At 44.7% G+C, this 20,843-nt stretch overlaps 1 protein-coding gene across 1 annotated transcript in view; it reads left to right on the forward strand.

Moving 5' to 3' along the window:
- Positions 1–20,843, forward strand: part of LOC122938326 (alkylglycerol monooxygenase-like) — a 184,247-nt gene that overhangs the window by 7,925 nt on the left and 155,479 nt on the right. The window contains exon 2 of the mRNA XM_044293765.1: positions 11,935–12,030. Within this exon, the coding sequence (XP_044149700.1) occupies positions 11,935–12,030 (96 nt within the window). The remainder of the gene's footprint in view (positions 1–11,934; positions 12,031–20,843) is intronic.

A 20,843-nucleotide genomic window follows, 5' to 3' on the forward strand; every position in this document is an offset into this window, starting at 1 on the left:
AGCTACAGCACTAAGGACAGATTTAGCGGGATATAAATTTGAGGCCTAGTATTTAGGCGCTGGGTGACAGGTATGGGTTTAGTGCCAGAATTAGACTTGGAAATACACAGTAGCGGGTGTGTGTGAAGTTATTCTGAATGACCCAATGTGCACCTTGAATATTATATACCCTTTTAGGGATAGATTTCAAATAGCTCTGATATAGCAGAAACCACTAAATTATGAAATTGCTAAATTGGGAATTGTATTTCAACCCAGAACAAGAAATGTGCTTGAACGGACACTAAATAACTCGCCCAGCTACAGCACTAAGGACAGATTTAGCGGGATATAAATTTGAGGCCTAGTATTTAGGCGCTGGGTGACAGGTATGGGTTTAGTGCCAGAATTAGACTTGGAAATACACAGTAGCGGGTGTGTGTGAAGTTATTCTGAATGACCCAATGTGCACCTTGAATATTATATACCCTTTTAGGGATAGATTTCAAATAGCTCTGATATAGCAGAAACCACTAAATTATGAAATTGCTAAATTGGGAATTGTATTTCAACCCAGAACAAGAAATGTGCTTGAACGGACACTAAATAACTCGCCCAGCTACAGCACTAAGGACAGATTTAGCGGGATATAAATTTGAGGCCTAGTATTTAGGCGCTGGGTGACAGGTATGGGTTTAGTGCCAGAATTAGACTTGGAAATACACAGTAGCGGGTGTGTGTGAAGTTATTCTGAATGACCCAATGTGCACCTTGAATATTATATACCCTTTTAGGGATAGATTTCAAATAGCTCTGATATAGCAGAAACCACTAAATTATGAAATTGCTAAATTGGGAATTGTATTTCAACCCAGAACAAAAAATGTGCTTTGACGGACACTAAATAACTTTCCCAGCCACAACAGGACAGCGGTAACGAGAGATTTAGCGGGATATAAATTTGAGGCCTAGTATTTAGGCGCTGGGTGACAGGTATGGGTTTAGTGACAGAATTAGACTTGGAAATACACAGTAGCGGGTGTGTGTGAAGTTATTCTGAATGACCCAATGTGCACCTTGAATATTATATACCCTTTTAGGGATAGATTTCAAATAGCTCTGATATAGCAGAAACCACTAAATTATGAAATTGCTAAATTGGGAATTGTATTTCAACCCAGAACAAGAAATGTGCTTGAACGGACACTAAATAACTCGCCCAGCTACAGCACTAAGGACAGATTTAGCGGGATATAAATTTGAGGCCTAGTATTTAGGCACTGGGTGACAGGTATGGGTTTAGTGCCAGAATTAGACTTGGAAATACACAGTAGCGGGTGTGTGTGAAGTTATTCTGAATGACCCAATGTGCACCTTGAATATTATATACCCTTTTAGGGATAGATTTCAAATAGCTCTGATATAGCAGAAACCACTAAATTATGAAATTGCTAAATTGGGAATTGTATTTCAACCCAGAACAAGAAATGTGCTTGAACGGACACTAAATAACTCGCCCAGCTACAGCACTAAGGACAGATTTAGCGGGATATAAATTTGAGGCCTAGTATTTAGGCGCTGGGTGACAGGTATGGGTTTAGTGCCAGAATTAGACTTGGAAATACACAGTAGCGGGTGTGTGTGAAGTTATTCTGAATGACCCAATGTGCACCTTGAATATTATATACCCTTTTAGGGATAGATTTCAAATAGCTCTGATATAGCAGAAACCACTAAATTATGAAATTGCTAAATTGGGAATTGTATTTCAACCCAGAACAAAAAATGTGCTTTGACGGACACTAAATAACTTTCCCAGCCACAACAGGACAGCGGTAACGAGAGATTTAGCGGGATATAAATTTGAGGCCTAGTATTTAGGCGCTGGGTGACAGGTATGGGTTTAGTGACAGAATTAGACTTGGAAATACACAGTAGCGGGTGTGTGTGAAGTTATTCTGAATGACCCAATGTGCACCTTGAATATTATATACCCTTTTAGGGATAGATTTCAAATAGCTCTGATATAGCAGAAACCACTAAATTATGAAATTGCTAAATTGGGAATTGTATTTCAACCCAGAACAAGAAATGTGCTTGAACGGACACTAAATAACTCGCCCAGCTACAGCACTAGGGACAGATTTAGCGGGATATAAATTTGAGGCCTAGTATTTAGGCGCTGGGTGACAGGTATGGGTTTAGTGCCAGAATTAGACTTGGAAATACACAGTAGCGGGTGTGTGTGAAGTTATTCTGAATGACCCAATGTGCACCTTGAATATTATATACCCTTTTAGGGATAGATTTCAAATAGCTCTGATATAGCAGAAACCACTAAATTATGAAATTGCTAAATTGGGAATTGTATTTCAACCCAGAACAAGAAATGTGCTTGAACGGACACTAAATAACTCGCCCAGCTACAGCACTAGGGACAGATTTAGCGGGATATAAATTTGAGGCCTAGTATTTAGGCGCTGGGTGACAGGTATGGGTTTAGTGCCAGAATTAGACTTGGAAATACACAGTAGCGGGTGTGTGTGAAGTTATTCTGAATGACCCAATGTGCACCTTGAATATTATATACCCTTTTAGGGATAGATTTCAAATAGCTCTGATATAGCAGAAACCACTAAATTATGAAATTGCTAAATTGGGAATTGTATTTCAACCCAGAACAAGAAATGTGCTTGAACGGACACTAAATAACTCGCCCAGCTACAGCACTAAGGACAGATTTAGCGGGATATAAATTTGAGGCCTAGTATTTAGGCGCTGGGTGACAGGTATGGGTTTAGTGCCAGAATTAGACTTGGAAATACACAGTAGCGGGTGTGTGTGAAGTTATTCTGAATGACCCAATGTGCACCTTGAATATTATATACCCTTTTAGGGATAGATTTCAAATAGCTCTGATATAGCAGAAACCACTAAATTATGAAATTGCTAAATTGGGAATTGTATTTCAACCCAGAACAAGAAATGTGCTTGAACGGACACTAAATAACTCGCCCAGCTACAGCACTAAGGACAGATTTAGCGGGATATAAATTTGAGGCCTAGTATTTAGGCGCTGGGTGACCGGTATGGATTTAGTGACAGAATTAGACTGGGATATGGCCAAAAAATAAACAGACTATTGCTGGTTAAATGCACTTGGTGTGACAGCTTCACCCTGATGTAGGCTTTAGCCAAAAAACAACCACACCATTGAGGGTTAAATGCACTTGGTCGCAGCTTGTGCTGGCGCACCACAAGACACAAAATGGCCGCCGATCACCCCAGAAAAATGTGACTGACAAACGGTCTGGGCAGCCTAAAAACAGTGAGCAATTGAGTATCAGCAGCTCAATGATCCACAGCTGCAGATCGATCAGTTAATCAAGTCCTTTGGAGGAGTTAATCTGCCTAATCTCGCCCTACTGTCGCAGCCGCAACCTCTCCCTACGCTAATCAGAGCAGAGTGACGGGCGGCGCTATGTGACTCCAGCTTAAATAGAGGCTGGGTCACATGGTGCTCTGGCCAATCACAGCCATGCCAATAGTAGGCATGGCTGTGATGGCCTCTTGGGGCAAGTAGTATGACGCTTGTTGATTGGCTGCTTTGCAGCCTTTCAAAAAGCGCCAAGAAAGCGTCACAAAAGCGCGAAGAAAGCGACGAACACCGAACCCGAACCCGGACTTTTACGAAAATGTCCGGGTTCGGGTCCGTGTCACGGACACCCCAAAATTCGGTACGAACCCGAACTATACAGTTCGAGTTCGCTCATCCCTATCCATATGGACACATTTCATACAGCAGGAGCGCTCCGTACAGTATTAGAATGTATTGGCTCCGATGAGCCGAAGTTATTACTTCGCGAAGTCTCGCGAAACTTTGCATAATAACTTTATAAATCAATTTCTACGGTAAAAGAACATTTCCCGAACTCGGGTGCGGTTCCAAGGGCTCGCTCCGTACAGTATTCAAATGAAGCATTATGCGAATTGACTTCGGATGTTTCATCCGAAGTCGGATCGCTCATCCCTAGTCATCAATATCATGTTTATGGGGGTTCAACAGCACGCTCCCCTATGAACAAGACGTTCTGGGCAGCTTCTGCCTTCCTAAACTGTGTAGTTTCATTCACCAGCGTATGGAAGCTGAGCTTCAATATCCTGACACGGCCACTACACAGTGGACAAAGTCTTCTGCTATCAACATTTACTTTTTAGCTTCCTATGTTATTGGTGAGGGTGCAGGAACCCACAGGCATATTGGTGACACATCCTGAGAACAGGCCATCAATATCTCATTACTGGAAATCCCCCTTTAATACAGGGGAGGATGGGGGTCGTCTGTTCAAGATCCTCATCTCTCAGTGGAAAGAGGCTACAAAGATAGTCTACTGCTCTGGAGAACCTGTCCTACATTAAACAGACAACCCAATAATTTGTAGAAGAAATGTGAAAGGCTCAGTGGGATGGTGAGAGAGAATTATTTTAAAGTAATGAAAATTTTCATAATTGTTAAAATGGGGCTAATGGGGTCGTGTAACATGCTGGGGTCATCGACTATTGCACTCTAGTCCCTCAAATACAAGTTTCCAAGGTGCTTCGTTTTTTAGATACAGGGGTTAAAAAATCAGTTTGCAGAGTATCACTTCTCAGTTCCATCAGCTGATGGCTCATAGGAAACTTTATCTCATTATAGCTAAACTCTTATCAAACTGATAAGAATATGGCTTAAATAAGTGTTTGTAAGGTCAAGGGTTCACATGAGCATTCAGCTGATGGGACTGAGAAGTGATACGCTGCAAGCAAGAATTGTAACCCTTGTATCTCAAAAATGGCTGAACAGTTTTAATAAAGACCAATTGAAAAAAAAAAGATGAGCATGAGTAAGGGTCCATTCACACATCCGTATGTGTTTTGCGGATCCACGGATCCGAGGATCTGCAAAACACAGACACCGGCAATGTGCGTTCCGCATTTTGCGGACCACACATCGCCGGCACTATAATAGAAAATGCCTAATCTTGTCCGCAATTGCGGACAAGAATAGGACATGTTCTATTTCTTTTCGGGAACGGAATTGCGGACCCGGAAGTGCGGATCCGCATTTACGGATCCGAACAGCACATAGTGTGGCCTCATAGAAATGAATGGGTCCGCAATTCTGTTCCGCAAAATGCGGAACAGAATTGCGGACGTGTGAAAGGAGCTTTTTTTTTTGGGAGGGAGGATTTTGAATTGTGGGTGAGCATTTGAGCCTTTTTTTTTTATGTATCATGCTCTAGGTCAGGGCTGGCCAACCTGCGGCTCTCCAGCTGTTGCAAAACTACAACTCCCAGCATACCCAGTCTGCCTACAGCTATCAGCCTACAGCAGGGAATGGTGGGAGTTGTAGTTTTACAACAGCAGGAGAGCCGCAGGTTGGCCAGCCCTGCTCTAGGTGTTTTTATTTTTTTTATTATACCTTGAAAAAGGGTCTTATAGGTGAATTTAGTGATCTGATTATATTCTTTTCGTCCTGGGCTCTCCGCATGATCCATTTACACAGTTTATATTCACTTTTTCTTTCATTGTGTCAAAGATATTCCTTGCATTCTATTTCTAACCCTTCTGGCTATCACCTTATCTGACTGCAAAAATTATCTTCTATTTTTAAAAGTCATTTCCCCGAGCCGAGATTGCTGAGCGCAGCATATCTCTTTAAGAAGAGAATAAACAAGCTGAGCTGGACTTAATTACACCTGTTCAGTCTCCGGTGCCAAGAAAAATATCTGAACAGCGCAGGGATGGAGCGATCGGCATCTCTTATGACCTGTAACAGTTTGTGTTGCAGCAGGTGCCTGGGAAATGTGTAAGGTCATCTGCCCGGCATGACAGTATAAAACAGGAAAAGACATCTTATAGGCTCACCCCACCATGTGCAGCTTCCAGGACCTCTGTCTGCAGCAGCTAGACCACTCCACATTCAGTAAGCCAAGGCTTGGATATAGAGAGAAAAGTTGCCCATAGACTTAAAGGGCATATTTCAACAGGATCAACCCCATTCAAGTAGATGCACTGTCTGGTAGCTTTGATCCTGCTGATTAAAATGACACCTGTCTTGTGAAAATCAGATGTAGCTTTACAGAGAAAAAAAAGACTGTTATTCTTCATACAAGTGAGGGCTTCACTGCACTGAGGGCGTGGCCAGCACTGGAAAGCTGAGGAGCACTGAGGCTAGGCCCCGCCCCTTATGTTACCATTTTCATAAAGAATAAAAAGTCTATTTTCTTGGGAACGCCACAACCGAATTCCACAAGACTGGTATTGTTTTGCTCAACAGGATCAACCCCACCAGGTAGTGTATCTGGGTTGATCCTGCTGGCGTGTGCTCTTTATGGTCTTCACTATTTGTCAGCATGTCCTATTTGGGTCCAAAATGATAAGGAAATTAATAATAAAAACTAGTGAAGTTTGCAAAATCAGTAGTAAAGAGGAAATGATACACACACAGATGTAGCAGAGCTGAATTTGCATTTGCCTTTGAACTGATTTCAAGGTAAAGGGGGCTGTCTAAAATTAATTAAAGGGGTTTTCCAGGAATTAGATACTGCTGGCCTGTCCTTATGATAGGTCGATAGTATCAGCTCAGTGGGGGTCTAAAAGCCAGTGCCATCAACTTGTGGTCACTGGTACCAGAAACTATACAGTGGACAGAGCTGCAAGCAGAAGGCTGCAGCCACTGTGTAGTGGTCAAGTGAATGGCAGCTGAGCTGCAGTACGTTGACAAGGGAAACCACACAGTTGGATGGAGCATTCCATCCACTGTATACTTTCCTGTGCCAACGGCTGTCCGTAGGGGTGCCGGGAGTTTGACCCCCATCAATCTGATGCTGACGACCTATGGTGAGAACTGGACATCACTATCTCAGTCCTGGAAAACCCCTTAAAGGCTTCTGGGAGAAATGAAAATCTCAGCTCTGCTACATCTGAATATCCACTTACTTGTGATTGCTGATATAATTACATCTCGTGCTGTTTTCAAAGCAAATTTTGACTATGTCATGTGAGAAATTATTGAGCCAGTCATTCCACATATGGAAGGGTGAAAGCATAAAAAAAATAAAAATCACCTCTACAAGAAAGAATGTGTTCACATGGAAGTGAATGGAAATTTAATAACCTTTATGCAATGAAAAACACTTTTTGGTTTCAGACTCAGCCGATTAATGAGCACCGTTCCTGCTATGACCATCTGCACCCTGAAAGCCAACACAACACTTGTCAGATCTTTTCTAATTTACCCTGTTGTCGATGCCAGCAGATCCAATAAAAAAATGGAAAAAATGTTGGGTGGGGGGATGAAGCTGCATCTGATCCTCCATCTCATGGCAGTCCAAACACTGACTTGCTTTCACACAAGTCATCAACTTGTGGGGATTTTTTGCCTCTTCTTAGGAAAAAAGAAGGTGCCCCACCAGGAGTGGGCAGTAAAAACAGAGGGGGATGCTAATGAAAGGCTTCCCTGGGGTTGCAAGGAGGAAGAACAGGAGGAATGCTGTAACCCCTGACTCTAAGGCACGGTGTCAGACTCAGAGGTGACCTTCCCATCATCCTGCTGTGACTGAGTGAGCCATCCGGTCCACAATCGCATCCTCTTGGTCCTCAATAATAACGTGGCGCCTATTGGAAGCGAGAGAGGACTGTGGCCTGCTGCCTGGGTCGCTTCTGCCATGAGGCAAGATGAGAATCTCACCTTATGCAGCAGTTAACAAGCACTGGCTGATGCCTCTGTGCCTTCTATGTGACTCCATGCTCCAGAGGCGGTAGGGCAGACTCGTTGGTTCCTGCCCTCTGAGCAGAGAGCCAGAACTAGCTGGCCATCCGATCAACCTCTCATCTTGAGCCCACAGTGGGCCCACCCACTTAAATATAGGAATTAAAATTTTTCTCGTGTCCGGCCCAAGATGTCATGTCACACAAGTGCTGACTCATCTCACACACAAAGTCCTGATGACTAGTGATGAGCGGGAGGTGCCATTCGATTAAATATTCGTATTATATTCGTCGAAATCGAATATTCACAATTATTTCATTTATCGCAAATAATATGCAATTAAATTAATCGTGCGATTTATTTATTTTTTCTGTATAAGGCAACGTTCCTATGACTATGGCTAGGCTAATATGTGTATTTTACGAATATTCTTAATATTGCTCTAACTTCGTCTTTTAGAATATTCGTAATATTGCTCTAATTTCGTCTTTTAGAATATTTGTAATATTCTAAAAGACGAAGTTAGAGCAATATTAAGAATATTCGTAAAATACACATGTAGATTGTAATTTAGCTAATATAGTGCTATAATCTTTTTTTTTTTTGTCTAATTTTTTTTGCCTCTTCTGAACTTCAGTTTTGGAAAATATAAATACTATTAAAAAAATTACTATAGCAGTATATTAGCTAAATTGCAGTCTATATGTGTATTTTACGAATTTTCGTAATATAGCTCTAACTTCGTCTTTTAGAATATTACGAATATCGTAACATACACATATAGACTGCAATTTATGTGTACTGTTATTCCACTTTGGCATACTGCTCCCCGACAAGCATCCCCGTAACCATGGGAATATACCATCGGATCTGAGCTTTCACGATCTCAGGTAAAACTCAGATCCGATGGTATTTTCTAACCCACAAACGTTCCCATGGTGACGGGGACGCTTGTCGGGGAGGAGTATGCGAACAACTGTACAGATAGGAAAAAAATAATGCCAAAATTCTAAATAACGAATATATTCACTATATTGCTATGTATTTGTTTTTTAGAATATTGGTCATTTTATTTTCCATATGAAAACATGATTCCCCCCTGCTTAAGTTGCTTGTGGGTCAATGGCTATTTGACCCACAAGCAAGAAGCAGGGAGAAATCATATTTTCAGATGGAAAAAAAAAACTAATATTCGATTTCGTGAATATATGGAACTGTATTCAAAATATTAGCGAAATCTCGAAGTTACGATATTCGAGAAAATTTTTTGCAATTTGAATATTCGAGCTCAACACTACTGACGACGTCCCTAATGAAAATACTGGCAACTCCTCCCTCCCCTCTTACCAGTGCCACCCCACCTGTAGACCTGCTGTTTTACAGAATAGAACCCCTGAAGCTCAAAACCCCAGATCTCCCCCAAGCACAAGTATCGCTTGAGGCCATGGGGTCCTAAAAGTTAACAAGCCACCACTTAAAAGCTATTTAAAATACTGATGTGGCAAAGTGGCCTTTGGTTGCCTGAAGGTTTGGGTGCATCTGCCAGCTCTGCGCCTGTTATGGATGGTGGAGTCTGACCTGAGGAGGCTGTGTACTTCATATTGTGTTTTGCCTGGGTGTGAAAACACCTGAAAGCAGCGAGATACTTTACAAATCACATAAATTGGACACAGAGCAAATGGGAGAGAATTCCATTAATAGCGACCGAATGTTCGCCCCACCTGCAGCTCATTATTCCGAGTTTAGCTCCATGTAAAATATTACACTTCTAATGCGTTCCCCCAGAGATCACCTGGAATTGGACCTGGACGTGTGCGCTCTAGAGCAGGAATCTCACCTTGGGTTCATCTGTGTGTACCTGAGTCCATTATTCCCTCACCCCGGGTTAACATGCATGGCGGTGGTGGTGACGGCAGCAGATCCCGTCTGCCCTCAGCTCCACACCTGGAAACACTTGTAGCAGTTAAAGTAGCGAGGATCCTAATGATATGCACAAAATGTATCAGGTAGAAGCAAAAATCATGGGATTTATTCATATGCTGGATTTAATTTTTTTGAAACAAAGTTAAAATGCTCCAATTTTCACTCTAAATGCATTTGAATAATAATAATAATAATAATAATAATAATAATAATAATAATAATAATAGTAATATAGTTGCAAGATAGACATTAAATTATACCTTTAATTAGACCTTTAAATTATACACTCCTCAACATTGAATGAAAACCAAGAAGGAAAAGTTATGGAATTATGGAAATCACAGGACGGATAGACATGTTAATGATATGCAAATGATAACAAAATGGAAACAAAGTTTTCAAAACATCTCGATTTATTGAGTACGGAGTATGAGCTCCACATGCAGAAATCCACGCACTTCCACACCTTGGCATGTTATCAGTGAGGTTATTAATAGTTGTCTGAGGAATGTTCTGCCATGAATGCGCTTGGGCACACAGATCATCAAGATCCGATGCTGGCAGCAACCTTTACAATTGTCTGCTCGATGGGAGACAAGTCTGTAGACTTTTGCAGACCATGGTAGTACATTCAGGCCACACAGGCTGCTCAAAGTAGCACAAACAGTATGCCGATTGGCGTTGTCCTATTGAAAAAACGGCTACTGGGGCACTTTGGGGAAATGGCTGTACCACTGGTTCCACAACCAAATCAATGTAACGCCGAGCTGTTAGTGGGCCTGAAATGACTAGAGAAATCCAACTACAATACATTATACCAACCTAGACCGTAATCCTCTTGTGAAGGCCTCTTTATGACGTTGCCCACATGGTCTCCAGACAAATCTCTAGCTATTGTTGCATCAGAGACAAAAGCAGACCTCCATTCCAGCCTCAATTGCCATCTTGCTGTGCACCATGATAGCCTTTGAGAGCAGTGGAGTGAGGTCAGTGGAACACCTATAGCTGGACGTCTGGCTCATAGTCCAATGTTATCCAGACGCCTTCTGATGGCTTTTGTAGACGTTTGCCGCCCTAGGCATGGGATGTTACTATTTCACTTGCAGTACAGAATGTATCACTAAGCGCCATTTTTGCCATGTGTGCAGAGGTTCTCCTCTGTGGACCTTTTGAGGTCATTCTAGTTCATTGTTGTTCCTCCCACCACTAGGACATACAACGTTGCCACAGGTTGGAGCTAGGTGCTTGAAAATGTCAACGTTAAGGGGTGTTTGTCCCCATATAATTCTTACATTATCTACAACTAGTCAAGCAAAGAGGGTCTTTATACATACAAATTTGCACTGGAGTTTTTTGGGGACTGTAAAAATACCAAAATAACACCTACCTTTTTATTTTTTTATTTTGCAACGTGTTTTTTTTCTGCATTTTTTTTCAGGTTTTGCACACAGTATGAGTATCTCTTACCACTAAAGTTTTCTTCATGGCATTTGTCCCCTATAGAGAAGGTGATATGAACATGCCTGAAAAAAACCTTAGAACTCTAGCAAGCTACATTTTAGAAAAGGAGTAAGAAAGACAAAAACACCACCTAATGATTAAAAACACCAAGAGCAAACAAACAAACACAAACCCTGGTGTATCCTGTATTTCATATTTCCTATAAACCTTCAGGTAACATCTGGAGCTGGCGTTTTTACTGTAAAAAAAATCTAAAAAAACAAGGTGAAATGCCTTTGATGGAAGTTTAGGAACTACTGGCTCTCATTACGGAGACCCAGGCAATGCACAGTGGGTAATGTATGCAAATTAGCTTTCCTCTGAAGGAAAGAAAACAAGGTGACCCTGGTCCTCCTTCTGGAGCACAGATCTCAATGGAGTGAGTCACATACATATATGGTCACCTCTACACTGAACTCTATAGAGAAATTAGCAGTCGAGAAAAAGCAATGGGGGTCTCTGGACCCCCAAGCTCTCAATAAGCAAGGACTTAAAGGGTTGCATATATTTAGAAAAACATGACAGTTTCCTTCCAGAAACAGCACCACACCTGTCCATGAGCATGGTACTGAAGACCAGCTGTATTGAAGTGTGGGCCACATTTCTTGAGAGAGAGCATCCATGCTTTTTGAAAATGTTATTTAAGATGGGGGTTAAATTGAGTTATCAAGATGCACAAAAGGAACTGGTAAACGACATGTTCAGCTCTACTGTATCACTGTATACCATGTCATATTTATTGCTTTGGGCATGACATGTTTTTTCTTCTTGGCTTCCAGATGTTTTATTGGCCAATGGCTTTCTTCATCCCTCCATCTGTGTTTGCTGTCCATCTGCAGTTTAATCTCCTGTACCAATTCTGGATCCACACCGAGGTAAGCATTTTGACTTTCCTCCCCTCTGCTCCTTTTGCCTTGGGCATTGTCTTAGAAAATCCAACAGGACCTGATTTATTGTGTACGAGAAATCTTTGTCTGACTCCCTTAAAGAGAACCATCTGTTGGCTTCTCCTGAATATATTGCTAAGTTTATAAGGAACAATGAGAGCAGTTGGTCTCAATTAGATAACATTCTTTTGTTCGATCTGTAAAATATCAGCCCCTCCCTCCCCATTCCATGTAACGTGCGTCTGCATTTTGTAACATTTTGATCCTTGATAGGAGAACACATTTCCAATGGATTTTCTTGCCAAGATAAAAAATGGAAGGGCAAGATTCTTGAGATGATTGTATTGGAGATCCAACGATGCAGGGAATCAAGGAAGAGGATTGGAGTGGTGGCACAAATAGAAATAGTGGTGGTTCATAGTGGCTGTCCCTACTCCAGTGCTCCCTAGGGCTGTGCAGAGATTGGAGGGGGCACCCTATCTTCTAGGACTCTTGCTTGGTGTTAGTTGGGTTGCCATTGGTGAAAAGCAGGAGAGAAGGTTTAGGTAGGGGCCAGTGGATGATTGTGAGTCAATAACCAGGCACATTTGCTTGCCTCAAATAAAGTCTTTCTTTACTGAATAGATAATGGGTGTAGCAGTTTATATAGAAACAAAAGTCAAAAGGTCTGAGCTATATCACAGAGGTGTTTTATCCCAATGGCTATGTATAGTCATCAGCAATGAGGGCGGTAGTAGTACTCCCTGTCTCTCGCTAAGTACACGTTGCAATTAGGGATGAGTGAACCCGGTGAAGTTCGGGTTCGCCGGGTTCAGCCGAACTTCAGGTCAAAGTTCGGGTTCGGGACCCGAACTCGACCTGAACTCGAACCTGAACCCGGACCCCATTAAAGTCAACTGGGACCCGAACTTCACTCACCTTATACACTTGATCGTGCAGCCTTGATCGCGCACATAGTCGTTTTCCAGGACCTGCAAAAGGACCTGCGATGACGTGGTGAGCGCGGTGATGTCACCACAGGTCTTGCTGAATGAAAATAGAATGAAGATTCTATCTCCATTCAGCAGGACCTGCGGTGACGTCAGCACGCTCACTATTTCACCATGTGGTGAGAGCGGTGACGTCACCGCAGGTCCTTTTGCAGGTCCTGAAGAAAGAAGACGTGTGCCATCAAGGCTGCGTGATCAAGTGGATGAGGTGTTTTTTTATTAAATTATTTTTAACCCCTCCATGTACATTTTATTTAGCATTCTGTCTTAAAGGGAACCTGTCACCGGGATTTTGGGTATAGAGCTGAAGACATGGGTTGCTAGATGGCCGCTAGCACATCCACAATACCCAGTCCCCATAGCTCTCTGTGCTTTTATTGTGTAAAAAAACAGATTTGATACATATGCAAATTAACATAAAAGAGTCATATCTTACTTGTGTGACCAGAGAAGAGTCATATTTTCAAGCTCTGACTCATCTCAGGTTAATTTGCATATGTATCAAATCGTTTTTTAATACACAATAAAAGCACACAGAGCTATGGGGACTGGTTATTGCGGATGTGCTAGCGGCCATCTAGCAACCCATGTCCTCAGTTCTATACCCCAAATCCCGGTGACAGGTTCCCTTTAAGAATGCTATTATTTTCCGTTATAACCATGTTATAACGTAAAAATAATAAAATCACCTGAACAACAAACCTGAACTTTAGTGAAAAAGTCCGGGTTCAGGTCAGGGTACCCGAACTCGCAAAGTTCGGTACAAACCCGAACTTTGCAGTTCGGGTTCACTCAACCCTACTTGCAATATCTCCAAAATAACCATAGCCCCGTTCTCCTTTACTGTTTCTGCAGTTCTCAGGCTGAGAGGTGCAGATGCAAGATCTGGTTAGCCAGCCCATCTCAAAGTGTGATGGGCACCTAAACAATATACTCTTTCCACATATGTAAAGTCCAATCACCCTCCAAGATCTATCTGGCTGAACTGTGCCTGGAGCCAGTGCGGGGTAGGCCTGAATAAGTGGGCAAGAAGACGCTGTAGGAGGGAAATAGTTAATTGAACCGAACGACACGGGAGGTAACAAGGGCCTGAGTGATTCAGGCCGGAGCTGGGCTGTTAAATGACCTGAGCGATTCGGGAAGGCACTGGGTAGTTAGTGACATGACGGTCCAGATGACGGCGGAAGAGCAAGCTTGGGTGATCCAGGATGAGAGAGGCAACGTGGGCCTAGGCGATCCAGGATGAGAGAGGCAACGTGGGCCTGGGCGACCCAGGATGACTGAGGTAGAGAGAGCCTGGGTGATCCAGGATGATGGAGGCAGAGCGAGCCTGGGTGATCCAGAATGACAGAGACAGAGTGAGCCTGGACAACCTGGAATAACCGAAACGGAGCGAGCCTGGGCGATCCAGGAAGACAGAGGCAGAGCGAGCCTGGGCAATCCAGTATGACCGAGGTAGGGCGAGCCTAGGAGATCCTAGATGACGGAGGCAGAGAGAGCCTGGGCGAACCAGGATGACAGAGGCAGAGTGAGCCTGGGTGATGCCGAATTACAGAGACAGGGCGAGTCTGAGCGATCCAGGATGACAGGAGCAGAGCGAGCCTGGGCGATCCAGGATGACAGGAGCAGAGCGAGCCTGGGCGATCCAGGATGACAGGAGCAGAGCGAGCCTGGGCGATCCAGGATGACAGGAGCAGAGCGAGCCTGGGCGATCCAGGATGACAGGAGCAGAGCGAGCCTGGGCGATCCAGGATGACAGGAGCAGAGCGAGCCTGGGCGATCCAGGATGACAGGAGCAGAGCGAGCCTGGGCGATCCAGGATGACAGGAGCAGAGCGAGCCTGGGCGATCCAGGATGACAGGAGCAGAGCGAGCCTGGGCGATCCAGGATGACAGGAGCAGAGCGAGCCTGGGCGATCCAGGATGACAGGAGCAGAGCGAGCCTGGGCGATCCAGGATGACAGGAGCAGAGCGAGCCTGGGCGATCCAGGATGACAGGAGCAGAGCGAGCCTGGGCGAACCAGGATGACAGGAGCAGAGCGAGCCTGGGCGAACCAGGATGACAGGAGCAGAGCGAGCCTGGGCGAACCAGGATGACAGGAGCAGAGCGAGCCTGGGCGATCCAGGACGACAGAACGAGCCAGGCGGATCCTGGATGACAGGGGTAGAGCGAGCCTGGGCGAACCAGGATGATAGAGACAGAGCGAGCCTGGGCCAGCCAGGATAACCGAAACAGAGAGAGCCTGGGCGATCCAGGACGACCGAGGCAGGGCGAGCCTGGATGATCCTGGATGGCAGAGGCAGAGCAAGCCTGGGCGATCCAGGATGACAGAGACCTCAGATGACATGGGAGTGTGTCAAGAAGCAGGGAAGACAGACAGAAGGCGTATGCATGATACCTGAAGAATTCGGGAAGCTGATGAGCAGCTACTTGGCTGATCGGGAGGACTGAATATCAGACAGCACCGCAGCCCTGTTTGTTTTAAGACACCAAAAAAGAGAAAGTAGGGCTCGCACTAAATAGTATTATGAATATATAAATTTTATTAGTGTCTCCATATGAGACAAATCACAATTAAAACACATAGGAAACAATGGATGGTGAAAAATGAGCACACAGAATGACATGGAGCACGACCAAATTACTAAAAATGGCAAATAGATACAAAAATGAGTATATAGATATAGCACTAAGTGTGCATGTAAAGCAAATAGAATGTTAGTAATACATGTAATCAGGCAAAGCTATACAGGCTAGGTAATGATATCATACATAGTGAAACCAAAGTCTGCATATAAAGTGACCAGTGCACATAGTCAGAATAGATATATAACCAACGCTGAGTAAATCATTATAACGCCATAAACCAACTACCTGTATAGTGCTCCAGCAACCCCGACGCACGTTTCACGCAAGGCTTCTTCAGGGGGACACACTTCCCCCTGAAGAAGCCTTGCGTGAAACGTGCGTCGGGGTTGCTGGAGCACTATACAGGTAGTTGGTTTATGGCGTTATAATGATTTACTCAGCGTTGGTTATATATCTATTCTGACTATGTGCACTGGTCACTTTATATGCAGACTTTGGTTTCACTATGTATGATATCATTACCTAGCCTGTATAGCTTTGCCTGATTACATGTATTACTAACATTCTATTTGCTTTACATGCACACTTAGTGCTATATCTATATACTCATTTTTGTATCTATTTGCCATTTTTAGTAATTTGGTCGTGCTCCATGTCATTCTGTGTGCTCATTTTTCACCATCCATTGTTTCCTATGTGTTTTAATTGTGATTTGTCTCATATGGAGACACTAATAAAATTTATATATTCATAATACTATTTAGTGCGAGCCCTACTTTCTCTTTTTTGGTGTCTTACCACACGTGCTGGCTCTGCACGGGTACTCACTTTTGTGAGTCATTTTGGTGCTCACCTGTTTGTTTTAAGAAAAGATTGCCCAAAATGGTACATTAGGAAACCGGAAAATAGCACGGCAACAAAACCCCACGACTAAAACAACATTCATGGAGTTAGCTACCCTAGAGGGGATAACTTGTGTTACATCTGGTACCAGCAGTGGAAGGTGCAGTTTCTGGTTCCAGTCGAGGAGGCATAGAGCGATTGTGCAGCAATTGATAGGCAATTGTGGGTATAGGGGTCCACTGGAGGTTCCAACCTAAACTTAACCTGGGCCAGCGGTAGCATAGACGATGGGAACCAGAACAGCAGTCCCAGACCCCGCAGCAGCGTCCGCAAGGCAGCACCTTACTGATCACACCGGTGTTTGGTCTCTCCGCTGCGTTCCTGAAGCTTCTTTTTTATTTCCCTTTTTTTTTTTCCACCGGAATGGAGAAACAGGCCGGCCAGCCCCGTGCCTGCCAACCATGGCTTCTCGGCTGGAATGTACTGCAAAATAAATGAAAAATAGAGAACAATACATGCAATTATACCTAATTACAGTTGTAGATACCCCCAGGTCCGGTGTACTAAAGAAGAACTTGTACCAATTAGATTTTATTATTATCATTATTCTTAAACACCGCTTTAGGAGAGCAGGGAAGAGAAGGAAGATGCGGGACCGGAGGACCGGGCGGGGAGCAAGGAAGGATGACAGAGGCAGCGTGGGCCTGGGCGATCCAGGATGACACAGGCAGAATGGGCCTGGGCGATCCAGGATGACAGAGGCAGAACGAGCCTGGGCGATCCGGGATGACAAAGGCAGAACGAGCCTGGGCGATCCAGGATGACAGAGACAGGAACGAGCCTGGGTGATCCAGGATGACAGAGGCAGAACGGGCCTGGGCAATCCAGAATGACAGAGGCAGCGAGGGCCTGGGCGATCCAGGATGACAGAGGCAGAACGAGCCTGGGCGATCCAGGATGATAGAGGCAGCGTGGGCCTGGGTGATCCAGGAAGACAGAGACAAAGTGAGCCTGGCGATCCAGGATGACAGAGGCAGCGTGGGCCGGGGCGATCCAGGATGACAGAGGCAGAACGAGCCTGGGCGATCCAGGATGACAGAGGCAGAACGAGCCTGGGCGATCCAGGATGACAGAGGCAGAACGAGCCTGGGCGATCCAGGATGATAGAGACAGAACGAGCCTGGGCGATCCAGGAAGACAGAGGCAGCGAGTACCTGGGGGATCCAGGAAGACAGAAACAGAATGAGCCTGGGCGATCCAGGATGATAGAGACAGAACGAGCCTGGGCGATCCAGGAAGACAGAGGCAGCGAGTACCTGGGGGATCCAGGAAGACAGAAACAGAATGAGCCTGGGCGATCCAGGATGACAGAGACGGAACGAGCCTGGGCGATCCAGGATGACAGAGACGGAACGAGCCTGGGCGATCCAGGATGACAGAGACGGAACGAGCCTGGGCGATCCAGGATGACAGAGACAGAACGATCCTGGGCGATCCAGGAAGACTACGGATGATGTGTGAGAGCGAGATAAGAAGCATGGAAAACAGACAAAAAGATGTGTGCGTGATAGGAAGTCTGGATATAAGATGGTACTGCAGTCCTGTTCATGTTTGAAAAAACTTATCAGCACCCAAGTATAGACAACAAGCAATAATCAGCACCCAGGTGTAACACGGCGGTGCCACACGCATGTGCACAGGAGGGCGGCGCGGGACAGTTTGTGCCAAACCTGAGCATGAGAGGACGGCACTACAGCGGTGCCACACGCATGCGCCCAGGAGGGCGGCAGACACAGCCGCCAGACACGTGTGCACAGGAGGGTGGCACCACGCCACTGCGCCATAAACAAATGCACAGGGGGCGGAAGACATACGGTGTGATGCACATGTGCAGGAGGCGGCATAGCGGGTGTCACAGACATGTGCATAAGAGGGCGGCATAACACGGCCGAGCCGTATAAAACGTGGTGTAATGCACATGCCTGCTGGTAGCACACAAATCATACAGAGGCAATTTATTTATTTTATTTTTTTAACATTTCCATATCGCTGAGAGCAAACAAAATGAGTTGGGCTGCATAATGAAACGAAGTGAACGTGAGCTAGGCAGCCCATATCGGTCAAATGTATGGCCGGATCCACAGTGATCTGCTGATAACCTGGTTAGCTTGATGAGACGATCAGATCGTTCTGTGCATGATTATAGATTTGCAGTTACACAACTTACAGTCTCGTTTTGCAGTACAATCACAATTTGGAAATACCAGAAGCGCAGACATTTCAGGATTGTACCCTGGTGGCTCAGATGTCTGTTTAAATGAATCGGCCTCCACGGAATGTATTTATACACTTACAGGCAGTGGTTTTCTTTATCCGGGCGATTGACGTAACTGAGTATCAGCTTCCATTTCTAGTTAATGTCGCCGTCATCTGTGACCCGAGACACTTGCGGCGCAGGCTGAGCCCGGCAGGAAGAACCGCCCCCTGAAGCGCCGTGGAGCCGGTCCCGCCGAACCCTAACCGCGGACAATCGGAACATACCTGATGTGAGGAGGCTCCCCCCGAAGCTGAAGGGGAGAGGAAGACTGGCCGGGCCCGGCCGGGTGCCGGACGAGCGCTGCCCCCAGCTGAGGAAACCTGCAGAGCCGAGACTTACCCGGAAGTGACGCGCCGTGAACCGGAAGTGACGGGACGGACCGAGGAAGAAAGCATGAAGCGACCGTCCTCAGGGTGAGGTCCCGTGAGGAGATATAGCCAGCAGCCCCGCCCACAAATACAGGCTGTAACCAGCCTTAATACTAGTTATATTCTTGTACATAGGAGCAATATTTTTTTTGTTATATTCTTATATATAGTAGCAGTATTATAGTAGTTACAGTGGCGGAAATAATTATTTGACCCCTCACTGATTTTGTAAGTTTGTCCAATGACAAAGAAATGAAAAGTCTCAGAACAGTATCATTTCAATGGTAGGTTTATTGTAACAGTGGCAGATAGCACATCAAAAGGAAAATCGAAAAAATAACTTTAAATAAAAGATAGCAACTGATTTGCATTTCATTGAGTGAAATAAGTATTTGAACCCCTACCAACCATTAAGAGTTCTGGCTCCCACAGAGTGGTTAGACACTTCTACTCAATTAGTCACCCTCATTAAGGACACCTGTCTTAACTAGTCACCTGTATAAAAGACACCTGTCCACAGAATCAATCAAGCAGACTCCAAACTCTCCAACATGGGAAAGACCAAAGAGCTGTCCAAGGATGTCAGAGACAAAATTGTAGACCTGCACAAGGCTGGAATGGGCTACAAAACCATTAGCAAGAAGCTGGGAGAGAAGGTGACAACTGTTGGTGCGATTGTTCGAAAATGGAAGGAGCACAAAATGACCATCAATCGACCTCGCTCTGGGGCTCCACGCAAGATCTCACCTCGTGGGGTGTCAATGGTTCTGAGAAAGGTGAAAAAGCATCCTAGAACTACACGGGAGGAGTTAGTTAATGACCTCAAATTAGCAGGGACCACAGTCACCAAGAAAACCATTGGAAACACATTACACCGCAATGGATTAAAATCCTGCAGGGCTCGCAAGGTCCCCCTGCTCAGGAAGGCACATGTGCAGGCCCGTCTGAAGTTTGCCAATGAACACCTGAATGATTCAGAGAGTGACTGGGAGAAGGTGCTGTGGTCTGATGAGACCAAAATAGAGCTCTTTGGCATTAACTCAACTCGCTGTGTTTGAAGGAAGAAAAATGCTGCCTATGACCCCCAAAACACCGTCCCCACCGTCAAGCATGGGGGTGGAAACATTTTGCTTTGGGGGTGTTTTTCTGCTAAGGGCACAGGACAACTTATTCGCATAAACGGGAAAATGGACGGAGCCATGTATCGTGAAATCCTGAGCGACAACCTCCTTCCCTCTGCCAGGAAACTGAAAATGGGTCGTGGATGGGTGTTCCAGCACGACAATGACCCAAAACATACAGCAAAGGCAACAAAGGAGTGGCTCAAGAAGAAGCACATTAAGGTCATGGAGTGGCCTAGTCAGTCTCCGGACCTTAATCCAATCGAAAACCTATGGAGGGAGCTCAAGCTCAGAGTTGCACAGAGACAGCCTCGAAACCTTAGGGATTTAGAGATGATCTGCAAAGAGGAGTGGACCAACATTCCTCCTAAAATGTGCGCAAACTTGGTCATCAATTACAAGAAACGTTTGACCTCTGTGCTTGCAAACAAGGGTTTTTCCACCAAGTATTAAGTCTTTTTTTGTTAGAGGGTTCAAATACTTATTTCACTCAATGAAATGCAAATCAGTTGCTATCTTTTATTTAAAGTTATTTTTTTCGATTTTCCTTTTGATGTGCTATCTGCCACTGTTA

The sequence above is a fragment of the Bufo gargarizans genome, chromosome 5 (genome assembly GCF_014858855.1).
Source record: "Bufo gargarizans isolate SCDJY-AF-19 chromosome 5, ASM1485885v1, whole genome shotgun sequence".
In the NCBI taxonomy this organism is placed as follows: Eukaryota; Metazoa; Chordata; class Amphibia; order Anura; family Bufonidae; genus Bufo; species Bufo gargarizans.